The 15171-nt window shown below is 28.8% G+C and overlaps 1 protein-coding gene across 1 annotated transcript; it reads left to right on the top strand.

Moving 5' to 3' along the window:
* Positions 1–3943, top strand: LOC130799861 (uncharacterized). Its single transcript, XM_057663126.1, has 3 exons — positions 1–547; positions 1029–1453; positions 2297–3943. Exons 1-3 carry the CDS (start codon positions 464–466, stop codon positions 3609–3611), a joined length of 1824 nt encoding a protein of 607 aa, XP_057519109.1. The 5' UTR covers positions 1–463; the 3' UTR covers positions 3612–3943.
* Positions 3944–15171: the final 11228 nt, after the last annotated feature.

Here is a 15171-nt window from a genome sequence, read left to right as displayed (position 1 = left end):
TATTTAAATAAAACAAAAATAGTCTAGAGAGAGAAGTACTTCAAAAAGCAAAAAGTCTAGTGAGAGAAACACACATGGAGGAGAGAGAATGTGAGCTTGCCAGCAATGAATTTGAAGGATCAAAGCAAAGCTTTCTCTGAGTCAAAGCTGGCAAAATTATGAGCTAGAGAGAGAAACTCGATTTATTTTTTTTTTTTGAAAAATTTACATCTCCATTGAAAATCTAATCCATAATTTCAAATCTCACCCCTCTTTCTCTCTCTACATATCTTCTCTTCTCATATAAAAACCCTGCCATCTTCTCCCATTTTCTTCCTTGAGGAGAATCAAGTGATTCTAGTGAGAGAAAGTGAAGCAAACCAAAAAAAAAAAACAAAAACATTAAAGAAGCAATTTTTATAGGGAAGAAGGAAGAATTTATTTATTTAATTCATAATAAATAGTTGATCAACATTTTACAACTATGTCTACATCTTCTTCTTATTCAAATTCTCCTCCTCATCTTCATTCTATTGAGAAGAAGCATTGGTGGCTCAGCACCAAAAAGGTCTAATCTTTTTCTTTAATTTCATTTTCTCCCAATGGGTTTTTATTTCTTTTTTATCCCTAATTTTTGAAAAAAAAATTATGGTCAATGTTAAATTTGTTTTATTGATAATGGGTATTACTCAAAACCCAAAAAAACTTGATATATAATTTGTGGCTTAGCACCAAAAAGATCTCATATTTTTTTTCTCTAACTTCATTTTATCTCTTTTTTTGAAAAAAAAATATTATGGGCAACATTAAATTTGTATCATTAATAATGGGTATTACTCAAAACCCCCCAAAAAAAATCACATTTTGATCTCTAATGCATGTTCAAAATAATTAATTTTTTCAAAATTTGATCTATATTTGTTCAAAGATTGAGTTTTTATAAAATGGGTAGTACTTATTTTTTCTTAATTTTAAAGGGTAGTCATCAAAAAATTAAATTTTAATGATTATCTAACATTTGGCTTTCTATATTGATTACATTATTACAGTTGGTAGACAAATATGTAAGAGAAGCAAAAACTCTGATCTCAACTCGGGAACAGAGTGAGATTAACTCAGCACTGGGTTTACTTGAATCGGCACTTTCCCTTTCTCCAAGATATGAACTCGCTCTTGAACTCAAAGCCCGTTGTTTACTCTCCCGTAGAAGATACAAGGAAATAGCAGATATGCTTCAAGATTACATCCCGAGTTACAAAATGGCTTACTCGGATGACTCGTCCGGTTCATCATCAGATAACTCGTCCCACTCCCTCTCTAGAGAACGAGTCAAGCTTTTAAGTTCATCAAGTTCTGAGTGTGACTCACTGAGTTGTGATTATCCAACAACCTTTAAATGCTTCTCAGTGTCTGATCTTAAGAAGAAAGTTTTGTCTGGCTTTTATAAGAACTGTGATAAAGAAGGACAATGGAGGTAATTATTATTTCCCTTAATCAAATTAACTTATGCTATTAAATGCAATATATTAATTAAATAATATTTGCCCATAGAAATTATTTGGCCTATTAATTTATATATATATAAAAAACTTCAAATTTGTTTGATTTTTAGCTCAAATTTCAAAACTTTGGTTAATAATATTAATAATAATATTTTGTTAATGGGAATTTTTTAGAACTTATTAATGGAAATTAAAGGAAACATATGATCTTGTGCATTACGCTAGGATTAGTGTTATGCACTCCACCGCCACTCTGTTTTTTATGCTCTTTGATTCCCTAAATTCTTTCACTTTTCCAAAAAGACAACACTAATTATTTTTTATGTTTATAAATGGTTAAATTTGTAATTTAAGTATTCCCATTTGATTTTATTGAAAAGATTAATTAGACAAAATATACTCCTATAATAGAAGTATATTATAGACTTCGAGTTTTGACATGCTCACAGTAAAAAATCTTGTATGAACTTGATCTATTCGCGTTAAATTAGTAACTTGGAAGTTTTTTTAAATTGATTCTCATTAGAGTAGCGGACCCTAAGTTTGTACAAAACTCTATTATCTACAAACTAGCTCGGAATATTTCATAATCTCATGTAAGACTATTTTAGTTTCTCATTTTATACCGTGTAAGTTACGGTTATTTGTAAATCACGTTATTGATTAGAATTTTTTAATATATTAATGTTGATTTATTATTAAAAAAACAAAATTGTTTATTTGATTACAAATCCATGCAATTTAGTCATAAGTAAAAAAAAATTGTGTTGGAACGAGTTGACTCATTATCTTGAATTTTACTTGATCATTTATAGGTATTCCGTTCTTGGTCAAGCATGTTGCCACCTAGGCCTGATGGAGGACGCCCTAGTCCTGCTCCAACACGGCAAGCGTCTGGCCTCGGCTGCATTCCGACGCGAGAGCATTTGCTGGTCCGACGACAGCTTCTCATTCTCTCTATCCTCCACCACCGAGTCGACTCACCCGCAACTCGTTGACCACCAGCCACTCACTGAGTCAGAATCAATTTCCCACCTTATTGCCCACATCAAACTCCTCATCCGCCGTCGCGCTGCCGCATTGGCCGCCTTAGATGCCGGACTTTTCGCTGAGTCTATAAGACACTTCTCGAAGATTCTAGAAGGTCGTCGCCCTGCCCCACAAGCATTCCTTGCAGAATGTTACTTTCATCGATCCGCCGCCTATAAATCCGCCGGTCGGACCGCTGAAAGTATTGCTGACTTGAACCGGACACTTGCATTAGACCCAACATCAACCGTGGCACTTCATGCACGAGCCGGGTTATTTGAATTTATTGGGTGTATTACGGACGCGGTTCATGATCTTGAGCATGTTAAGTTGATTTATAATTCTATTTTAAGAGACCGTAAACCGGCCGGTCCAGCTTGGAAACCAAGGGCAGTTCCTTATAGGGAGATTCCCGGGAGGCTTTCTACCTTGGGTTCAAAAATTCAGGAATTAAAGCAAAGAATTGCTATGGGGGACACAGGAAAAGTGGATTATTTTAAGTTAATTGGGTTAAAAAGAGGTTGTACTAGGTCGGAATTGGACCGGGCTCATTTGCTTTTGGTTTTGAAACATAAACCGGAGAAATCGATGGCGTTTTTGGACCGGTGTGAGTTGGCGGATGAAAAGGATTATGACTCGGTCAAGGACCGGGCACGAATGTCAACGGTTTTGCTTTTCCGATTGGTTCAAAAGGCTTACTCGAATGTTTTGTTGACAATTGTCGAAGAAGAGGCGGCAGAGGTGGAGAGAAAGAAGGCTACATTGGCCTTACAACAAGCACAAGCGCAAGTACAAGCCGAAATGCAAGCCCAAGCACAAGCTCAGGCGCAATTCCAAGCCCAAGCCCAAGCCCGGCAAAAAGTTGAGCCTAATAAACAAATTACGCGGATTGATGGACCTAGGGTAGTTGAGCCGAAGAGCGAACCACAAGCTAATATTGATCGTGCTAATGAGCAGCCAAGCTCTGGTTGTGGTGGCAAACCGAGATCTTTTGCTTACCAAGGGGTGTTTTGTAGGGACTTGGCCGCGGTGGGGAGTTTGCTTTCTCAAGTCGGGTTTAACCGCCCTCTCGCGGTGAAATATGAAGCCTTGAGTTGTTAAGGGTTGCTTAATGTAATAATAATTACAATAATTTAGAGGTAAAAATTGGATAAAAGATGAAATTATTGGGGAAAATATGAAGAAAATAATTTTGGGGGTTTATATATTAGATGAAGAAATTGGCAATTTGGCAGGAGAAAGTAATTATTTTTGGGGTTTATTTCCCTGTACATAAAAAAAAGGGAACATTTAAGGGAAAAAAAGGATTAAATGGACTGCCATAAAATTTTGGTACAAGTACTTTTGATGTACAAACTTTTTGTTTAAAAATCAATTATTATATTTAAATTTCAGTTAGTAGTATTATTAATGAAATTAATATTTTACTATTACATTTGATGTCGCAGTCGATACTTTAGTTTTTTATTCAAGTTTACAAATTTGGTCCAATTAATCCTCTACATTATGTTAAGTCAACAATGTCAAACATAAAATAACATAAAATAAGATTTGACATGAACCAAAATAAATTAGTATAAGACATTGTAACTTTAAAAATTTATGGACATACATAATTGCATTTGAATTATGAGAATCATGAGGATCGGGTCTTATTTCAGTCACGCAGATATAAATATTATATATTTTTAATTTAAGATTTTAAATTGATGATCAAGGATCGTTTGGTAAGCAGCTTTTGTATTGGTTTCTTACCCGTAAAAAAGTCACTAAAAGTTATTTTCTTTTCATTGGTTTTTAACTTGTTAATATATTATTCTCTCTGTTTATTTTTGTTTTTATCATTTACTTTTTTCATAGTTTTTGATGCAAATTAAATTTTAATATCTCTAAATATATATAATAAAAAATTATAAAAAGTACATAATAAAAAAGTACACATTAAAACGAATCTAACAAGATCTCACATGAATATATTTTATCTTCTAAATATGTGTCAAAAACATTAATTGAATTTCTCTCTCCTTTACATTAGAGAACGAAAGGAATACTATTTTTTAATAAACAGTCAATAGCTAAGATATATTTTTACCAAGCATTTTCGTAAACATTTAATTATCATGGTAATTTAAAAGTCAACAAAAATTACAAATTAAACACAATTAACTGTCACAACTATTTGCTAAACGCTCCTATTGAGGCTTTTTTTGTCAATATCAATTATACAATTTGTTAACAACTACTCTTTTCAGAGACCATCTCTCAAGCCTAGCCCATTAAAATTTAATGCCTATTTGCATTATCTTTAAATGCCTACTTACCGTATCCTCAATGCCTACTTACAATATTTTAAATGCCTACTTACACCATCTTTAATACCTACTTATAATATTTCAAAAAAATATATATAATGGACGGCGCAATTAGAGATGATCTTTCAAAGAGACCGTTTCTAAAAGAATTTGTGATTTGTTAATAGTAAAACATTATTAATGTGTGTGTTAATATTGATTCATTGACTATAACAAAACATTTCATGTGTTAAAAAACATGGGAAAATTATGAGTCAAAATTAACATTAATGAGATTTTGTATTTAGTTAAAATTTGAAAAAGAAGATACTCAATTTACTCTATTATAAAAGGCTCTTTATTTTAATGATAATAATGTCATAAATAAAAATGTAAAACAGTTTTACCTACAAAGGAAACTTTACCAACACTCTTCTCATGAAAACTGAGTAAAAGTGCTGACATTCCATTAGATTTCATTTATTTCAACCTGTTATTTTCTGGTATTTGGAAGAACAACAAGAAGAAATTAATTGTTCCACTCTAATAATACTCCTATATACTCTAGCTTTGGATTCTTCCATCTCTACTCTTTTACTTCCTCCTTTGTGAAGCAAGTATATGTATTTCTTCTCTACAAGATTTTTATTTTTGGATTTTGGCGGGTAAAATTAAAGTTTGAATTTACTTCGACTGTCTGTAAGAGATTGTAACAATAATTATTGTCAAAGGTTAAGAAATTAGATAGAAAATACTAAATTGTGATGGTAGGATTAAATGTCAGAAAAAGATGTGGGGATAAGAAATAGGCCCTATTTAATCAATTTAAAAAATAAGTAATTAGAAAAATTTATATTTAGTTAGTAAAAGTCAATTTCAATTAGTAAAAATCAGTTTTAATCATTACAACTCAATTATAATTTAAAACTAAAATCGATTACAATTGATAAAGTCAATATTGATAAGTAAAATCGATTTTTATTTGTAAAAACCATTTATAAACACTAAAAAAAGGGATATACCGGGTATGATGATGATGATTTATAAATAGTAAAAAGACTAAAAACCAATTTCAATCAGAAAAAATTATGTAAACCGAAAAAGAACTTAAAGAAAATAAAAAAGGCAATATCTAAAATAAAAATACTGTAAATTTAATCAAATAAGACTAAAATAAAAAATGCATCAATTTCTTAGAGAAAAAGAATCGGAAATCTTGTGTATTTTTTTTTTATTTTATGTTTTTTTGGGGAGAGGGGTTTTGTTGGATTTATAAATGGTGCTGAAAGAAAGTCACTGTTTCGACAGTATTTATGAAAAAGAAAGGTGTGGCTAGCCTGATAACAACAAAGGATGGGTCAAATCACTACTCAAATGCAAGCTCAAGTGAGCTGTGGGATTTGCATTGTTGAGAAAGTGAGACATGGGTTTACACTCTCATTTGTTTGTGGAGGTAGAACCCTCCAAAATTGAAATGAAATCGACTAGAATCTTACTTCATCTTAGTAATTTGGTATTTGAAAATAAAATTAAATACTTACAATACTTGCATAACTTTAAAATATTGAATTAAATCGTTTTAATAATTCTTATTTGAAATTTGTCGAACATTTAAATGGATATCGATCTAATAGTACTCACTACCCTCTAGTGAAGTTATATCCTTATAGGGGAATATATCATTGTAATTGCCAATGAGTAATTTTGTTCGCAGATATCTCGTTTCAATCTGATGGATATATATTTTATATTAAGGAGTAAAAGTATTCTATATAAAATGGTTGAAGTCAAGTTTAGCATAAGTTCATCCAGAACAAAATTAAGATCTATTTATTTTAAGCTAATTGAGAATTAAATCTAAGCTCATATATATAAATCGAAAATTTAATCTAAACTCGATCTATCTACTTTAAATAGTCTTAATATTATTGTGTTACTTTATTTGGCTAAAATGGTCAAAATTAATCATGATATGAATTAGATTTAGGTCCAAGACTCAAACCTTTGAAATATATTTTTTATTCATTCAAACCATTTGGTCAAAAAAGCATTTCCATATCCTTAAATTAGAGTTAAGTATGACATAAATCCAATAGGATTCTAAACTAATAATTAATTCATAAAAGATGAAAATGAATAGTTTAATTTGGAATCGAATTTATCGATTTATTTATCTTATTAAGATAATGTATGATCATGGCATCATTTACCATGATTTTAATTTAAATGGAATTAGTATATATGGTTATTAGGCTGATTTACAAAGGAATACTTATATAGCTTGTTAAATGTAGAGAATGAAATGGTGAATAGACTATATATATATATATATATATATATATATATATATATATATATATATATATATATATATATATATATATATATATATAAAACTGTTTTAAATTAGTTGTTTGGCTAATTTTAGGTTATTTTCACTCAATTAGATGGTTTGACAAACCAATCGTCTTATATATTTAATGTTTATAAGAGCGTGTTTAGTAAAATATCTTATTGAACAATTTTAGCTTATTTTGATACAATTAGAAATTTGAGCGTTCAAACCTATATATTTAATGTTTATAAGAGTGTGTTTAGTAAAATATCTTATTGAACAGTTTTAGCTTATTTTGATACAATTAGAAATTTGAGCGGTCAAACCAACTAATATTAGTGTTTGATTAATAACTTCTTGTATATTATTTCAATATTTGAAAGACTAAACACGAGACATTAACTCAAAAATGGAAACCTAAATATTTTGCTTCAACAATCTTTTCAATTTCGGCTTTAAAAAGGGTTCGATCGAGTATTTTTTAGTTTAACAATATTATTAAGATCTAAAACAATCAAACTAGTCAAAATCATTTATCCAAATAAACATAGAAGTACTCCCTCTGTTCCACTGAAATAGTTTTATTTAACTCAAAAAAACTCTTACATATTTAAATCAAATGGTATAATATTGTACGAACAAAGAGAATACATGTTATGTCATATGCCACACTTGTTTTGAAACCAAAAAAAGAAAGAATCACATAATGATAAACACCAAGATAAAACAATTGCTAATTTTGAGGGATTAGAAAGATAAAGTTACATATAACTTTGTCTTTTACCAATTAGAAAGTAATTAGATGCATGATAATCCTAACAACTCCTAATAATGTATTGGGTGAGCCACACTCATCTAGAATTAATGGGAGGAATCATATTTGGATGTATACTAACTACTCGTCTACTCTATTAATATGGCATTGATGAAAGTCACAGATATTGTACATGATTATAGGAACCCAAGGCTATGAGTAGTAATGAGAACTTTGTGAAGTGTGCAAAGTGATTTGGACCATTTCGCTCTATTCAGGCTTTCATTGGATTCCTCTATTTGTAAAACTCAATGCATCAAATGACTTGAGATGGTAAGTGTTTTTGACAAACTCAAGATAGTGAGATGAAGGTGTATGTAGTTTTTGATCATTATGGTGCTTCTTGTCATTGTGGGTGGTCCTACCTAGATTCTCATAGGTTTTGAGTGAATTTATAAATTATGGGCATCTTATAAATTATCCGAAGATAAGAGAATGAATTTTTGGAATTCCAATATAAAATAAATATTATGATGATGGTTAAGCTTGTGGTGTAAGATGTGAGTTTGTAAATTCAGTTTTGTGAATTTTTTTTTGTTGCAAGAAGTTTTCTTTTAGAGTATTTTTCTTGAGCCACTCTAGAAATTTTATGGCCGCATTCTTTTTTATGGGTATATATTGTCGTTTTTCTTCTCTCTCCATTCTCTGATTATAGTTTCTATGGGTGGGATACACTAAATATAATGATGATGATGTATATGACATAAATATTAAGGATTTGTGGAGTCGTGTTGATGAGAATTAAAAGAAATTAGTGGCAAAATATAATTATGAACTAAAATGAAATATGTGACAATTTCAAAAGGACAAATAAATTAGTCATTTTTTCTTATAAATTTGATATTGATAGTGATATTATAAGGGTAAGTATTATTATTGGTATTAGTAAAAATGTTGAGATAGAGGGCGTATTATTTATGAAGTAGATCTTTTGATGATGGCTATTGGATATTGAGTCATGAGAGTTACAAAATTTTTAATATATTACTACGTTTAATATTCCATTTGTTTCATAATATTTGTTATAGTTGATTAAAAAATTCTCACAGATTAGGTCAAAGTGTAGCAAAAAATATGAAATGGATGGAATATAATATGCAGTTTCTCTACAAGTAAGTTATATGACTCATTTACAATAATATTGCATAATGCCGTAAAAACATTTGTTTTAAGTGTAGTTAAAGAATTCATATGTATATACAACTGTGTAATCAATAGTCTTTCCTTTATAATGACAAAAACTTGTTCAATTGACTTTTAATAACTTAATTTTATACAAATATATAATGTTGTAATTTTAAAACATTAAAAATCAACAATACGTACAAATAAGTCTTATATCTTAACAAGTTAATTACGAAAGACAAATAGTAACAATATGACTAGTTAAAAGCTTTAATTTCTACTCAACATAGAAAGGGAAGATGATATTGAAACCCTCTAAGTATGGGACATTTGTTTTTGATCATTTTTAACCAAGTAGGAGTATTTTATAGGTTTAGTTAGTTGAAATTGAGCAATCTACTTTTAAATAAATTAGCAAATAAAAAAAGTGGAACTTAAATTGAAAGGCTGCCAATCTTTTAGATCCCCAAGGGAGTAATAAGCTTATGTGCCCTTAAAAGAAAGAAAAATGGACCTATTAACATCAACATAGTTGAGCCAACATTTTTAATCATATTCCCATCCTTCAATGCACCCCAATTACCAAATCCAAGGTATCAAAAAATATTACTCTTAAGAAAAAATAAATAAAAAATAGTTTACTCTTTAATTAACATTAATTAAACTTTAATTACCCTTTATATTCCCTCAAGTTTAGGAGCTTTTCTTTGGTTGTAAGTGATTAATACTTTGATTTACTCTTTGCTCTTTTCAATTGGGTAACCCTCATGACAAGGCATGTAGGATTCCACCCATTTTCAACTTTTTAAATATAGAGCATTAATTTATTTTTCAAATTATTTTCCATATAAAATTATAGTTAATTACAGTTATTCATAAATCATCAAATAAAATAAAAAATAATATTTAAATAAGCATAATCAGAAAACTTCCACCCAACTAACAAATGTCACGTATGGGTGATTTGCTTTTAAAGCATATGATCGTGATTGTTTTAGCCCACCTAATTTTTCCCATGGAGGTTCTCTAAAGCGAAGCAAACATAACTACAAAAGAGGAATGTGAAATATTTAGTAGACAATAATAAAATCAATTTTTCTCAATCCATTGAGTATAATAGATGAAAATAAACATATCTATTATTTCTAGTTGTTTGACTTGAAAAAAGGTTCGAAAAATAGAATAAACAATAGGTTATTTTATTTTTGACAATTATACACAATAGGTGAGTTTATTCAATGACAAAATAATAAATTTATTTTTTAACGGATAGAGAAAAATTGATTTATTATTAACAATTTTATTATAAATAAAAAACAAACTTTTAAAAAATAAGTTAACCATGAATTACTATCGATCAATGCAATGATATTTATAATGTAGATTTTTTAAATCATGCATTAATATTAAGAATATATCTATCCAAATTTAGATTTATTACCTTCTCCAGATTTTTCTAAAATTCTTTAATTGATTAGATTATTGAAAAAAGAACTCCAATTAGTTTTTTCTATAATAATGAAAAATATTTAATTCAATATCAGTAATTAAAAAATATAGCCTATTTGGACGTACAGAAAATTTTCAAACAAGAAGAAATTTTAATATATTCATTGATTTGGATAATTTGTTGCAAACGAATGGTTTAAAAATTTTCTTCTTTAACTTTTTAATATCTTCACTGAATTACTAACTTATAATATTTCTGATAATTGAATTTATCTCAGTCGAAAAATTAAAATAAATTTTTTAATAAAATTTTGGGATAGATTCTCACTTAGTCATTTTTTTCATCCATTGATCTACCCTATAATATAAAAATACAGTAATTATTATAATTAAATCTTGTCTCAATTGAAAAAATAAAAGCAATTTGCTAAATAAAATTACTCCTATAAGATTGATTTTCGCTACCTTTTTTTCTTCCCTTGGCCAACAATGTTTCTAAGGTTGAGGCTGGATTTAGCTTCTTGTATTGGCCCCACATGGGGCATGAATTTTGCTGGATGAACAAATGGTTAGCTGGGAATTCAAGGCTTCAAATTTCATTCATAGGTGGAGAAAAGTGGGAAAATATTTTTAAAATAAATAAAATAATATTTTAATTTTTGAAACAATTTAATATCTTATTTAATTTCATTTGAACCAGTTTAATTATAATATTCGTATCTAGTGCATGCATTGAATAATGAACTAATAGCCAATATGAATTTAGTATCTTTTAGTAATCCCCAGTTGTTATTCTGACCATAGTTTGTCATCAAGCATTGTGTTCTCATTGGTCATTGAACAATATTTTGTCATTTATTAATATCTACAATTAATTTACTGCATAATGCATTTTCCCATTACTAATTTTTTATTGGGACCATCTCACTATGAGACGACTTCAATTGGGTTAACCCAAATTTTTTTAAAAAAACCTACTCTCTTTACAATTCAAATTTCATTTTTTTTGATTTTTATGCTAATGAACTGCTTGTATGGACTCGTCTCTTAATGAGACGGTTTCATACAAGACTTGTTGTTCAGGTTAAGTTTAAATCTTTAAGATAAGAATTTTTCCGACTTATATCTATAAATGTACAGAATGCAAACTCCATCTAATTAGATATGTTTGACATGCTTAAATTTCATAACCCATATACTTCTATTAATACAATAATAGTAGTGTCACATAGCACATAGCTCATTAGAACCAAAGGTTTAAACAAATAACTACACATTCACACTAATCTTATAGAACTATTACTACATGTTACTTCTTAGAATCTTACACTAATCTATGTCATGCACACCCGTCAGATTTGTGACGTACTTTCCAACTATGTCCCAATTATTTTACATTATTATTTTAAATCATCACTAAAAAAATCATTATACCGACTAAAGAAAATAGTCGAAAATCAATCAGTATAGGTTTATACCAAGTCGAAAACCAATCGATACAAGCCCATACCGACTAATTTGCAACTACTATAAACATTCAAAATAAATATAATCAGTATTTCATTTTAGTAGGAAAACGGTCAGAATCTCCGACTAACATTTTAACAGTCGAAAAGTTAGCGTATATTACTACTAACAAGTTAGTCAAAAATAGTAGAAATTTTCGCCTATTTTCAGGCTATTTATTAGTCGAAAAGTATTTTCCGAAATTCATCTTAAAATGACCAAAACAAGTTTTATAAAAATTTCTAATTATTTTTGTACTAATTTTCGACTAATGTTAGTCGGAAAATGAAAAAACTTTTTCATTTTACGTTAGCTCTTGGTCTTGGATAACAGCAAAATATGCTGAAAATTTGCAGTAAGATAGAAATGGTGAAAATAAATCAATTTAGAGGGAAAGGAGGACGGTAAGCACGTGATGTTTGAATGTTGGAAACATCGGAAAGAGGGAAGCCGGTGGCCATATATGATGATGTCTTCTCCGTTTGAAATAATCTTATTCTTTATAAATAATTAAAATAATATATTAAATTTATAAAAAATTAAATATAAAGTATATTACTTTCTCGTTTAGAATTACTTGCTACATTTTTAGCTATTCATCGTTTAAGCTTAATTTATATATTGTGATTAGTGTATAAGTTAAAATATAGTCACGTGAGATCTTGTTTGAATCGTTTAATCATATACCTTCATAATATAAACTTTTATAATTTGTAAATGTGTCTAATTCAACATATAAATTAATAAAATAACACATTAAATTACGTAGAAAGTCAGATATACTCGAACGGATGAAGTAGTATGGAGTATTTAGATCGTTATTCACTCATTTTAGAATCTTAATATGGGTTGAGTATTGGGATGGTTAATGTCAGCTATGATTGGTTCAAATAGTTAGGAGATTTCTGACATGTTTTCTTAACATTTCCTGCTTGAATTGACTTTTTTCATACCTTCATCACCTTTTTCTGATTCTTACTATTCGGTTTTTTTACATGATTCTTACTATTCCGTTTGTTTTAGTCGATTTGAAATTTAAAGATATTTTATATTCTTTTCTTTTATAAAAAATTAACTATTTAAAGTTGACATAAATATTAATAAATTAGTAGAGATTACTAAATTATTTGAGTAGAATAAAAACCGATAAAAAATACAAGAATATGATGATGAGAAACACTAACTAAAATAAAAATATTATAAAATTAAATAGAAAAATTAAAATGATAAGTTAACAATCTTAGAAAAAATAATAGCACTTTCATTTTCACTTATTTTACATTATTTTAAATTATAATATAAATTTTTAACTTAAATAATGCAAAATAATTAAAACAAACTAATGACTGACGTACATATGTAAATTATGTATAACCATACAAGTATATGTATGATTTAAATTCATAGTCCATCCTTGCTACTTGCTAGTCCAAACTTCAATAGAATAAACCAAACTTACTCCAATTCTGGTTCACATGGACAGCATGGGAAATCACCTCTTGTTCATGTTGATTGTCTTGGCCAATAGAATAAATCAAAGGCACTTGTGGCTCAATAGATAAAGCATCTGCATGTTAAGCACAAGGTTTGAAGTTTGACTTCTATTGAGCGCAGGTATCAGCTGAAGGGTTTGTTGACTGCGCAAATTCTCTTTACTCTCTCTTTGAGAGAAACTGGTATAGTTTGTCCGCATCTTTCAACAAAAAAAAATACCCCCATCCGGATCCTGCCTTGTGCGGAATACAGAGAGTGCCATTTACCTTTACCTTTACCTTTTATTATACGTTAAAAGTGTATATGTAAAACAAATTATCCTCATATTTGGTGTTAAATACTATTATTATAGCATATGGAATGAGAAGTATATGAGATATAATTTTGTGTTCATTATCACATTAGTTTCTATTACCATGTTAAATAATCAGGACAACCTAAAATTTAGCATGGTGATTGTAACTCGAAATTATATTAAATACGCTATTGTTAATGTCATAGTAAACTTATTTTCTCTAATTAGATTTGTTTGATTTGGTAAAATTAAAGGAAAAACGAGCTTAATTTTCAATAGATAAAAGTTGAGTTTAGTTTGGTGAAAAATAAAGCTAACACTCATTTGTCTCTTTAAATATAAATTCATCTAATCAACTATTTTGGGAGCGACTCTTATATAAGACCGTTCGCAGTGAGACATGTTCATACAATGAGCCTACATTCAAAATTGGGTAATTTAATTTCTATAGTTTCAATTTTAATATTCAAAATGACATGTTAAACATAAACAATTAAAAGTGAGTATTTTATGCACAAAAATAAATTTTTAAATTAATTTAATTGGACAATTTAGCCAATTTATAATATTCTGAGGGTGAGACATGTCTTAAATGAGCATGTGTTTCTTGTAACGTTCTTATAGCCATCAAATTTGTTTTAGTTTCTATTTTAGTTATTCATATTAAATTTGTCTCATTTTTATTTTTAATCATGATCATAAACTTTTTTTTTAATTTCTCATCCATATATTTATTTATTTATTATAAAATTTCTTTTACTTTTTATAAAATACAAGTTTAGTTGTTTTCAGCCCGTCTTGTATGAGATCGTCTCACAATGAGGCGACCTTAAAAAAAGCTCATAAGATAAAAGTTTCTATTATTAGGCTATTTAATCTAAGTATGAGACATGTCTTAAGGTGAGACCGTCTCACATAAGAATTTGTGAATTTTTTTTTTTCTAGTTGTTGTTGGGGTAAAATTAGTGGGACAGAGAGAGTAGATTGTAAAAGTTTATTTCAATAAGCGGCCTACGTGATTAGCCCATTCATTATCAATACAAAGGCTTTTTCTTTCCATGGTGATATTAGCCCACGAACTGTTTGACATGCTAGGCAGCCTTACATGAATTTTTGAAATTCTTGAGTGAAAAAAAAATAATAATTAAATAAATGAACCTTTAAACTTTTTCCAAAAGTAAGCGTCCAAACTTCAAAGCTGTGCTTTGGAGCTGTTCGCAGTTACTAACTGCGAACAACATATAAGACAAACTAACTGTTCGCAGTTACTAACTGCGAACAGTTCAAAAAAGACAAAATAGCTGTTCGCAGTTACTAACTGCGAACAGAAAAAAAAATTTTTTTTTTTTTAA

This window comes from Amaranthus tricolor, chromosome 14, assembly GCF_026212465.1.
Source record: "Amaranthus tricolor cultivar Red isolate AtriRed21 chromosome 14, ASM2621246v1, whole genome shotgun sequence".
Taxonomy (NCBI): domain Eukaryota; kingdom Viridiplantae; phylum Streptophyta; class Magnoliopsida; order Caryophyllales; family Amaranthaceae; genus Amaranthus; species Amaranthus tricolor.
Note: the sequence above shows the minus strand (reverse complement) of the source record. Positions and strands in the feature narration are given on the sequence as shown.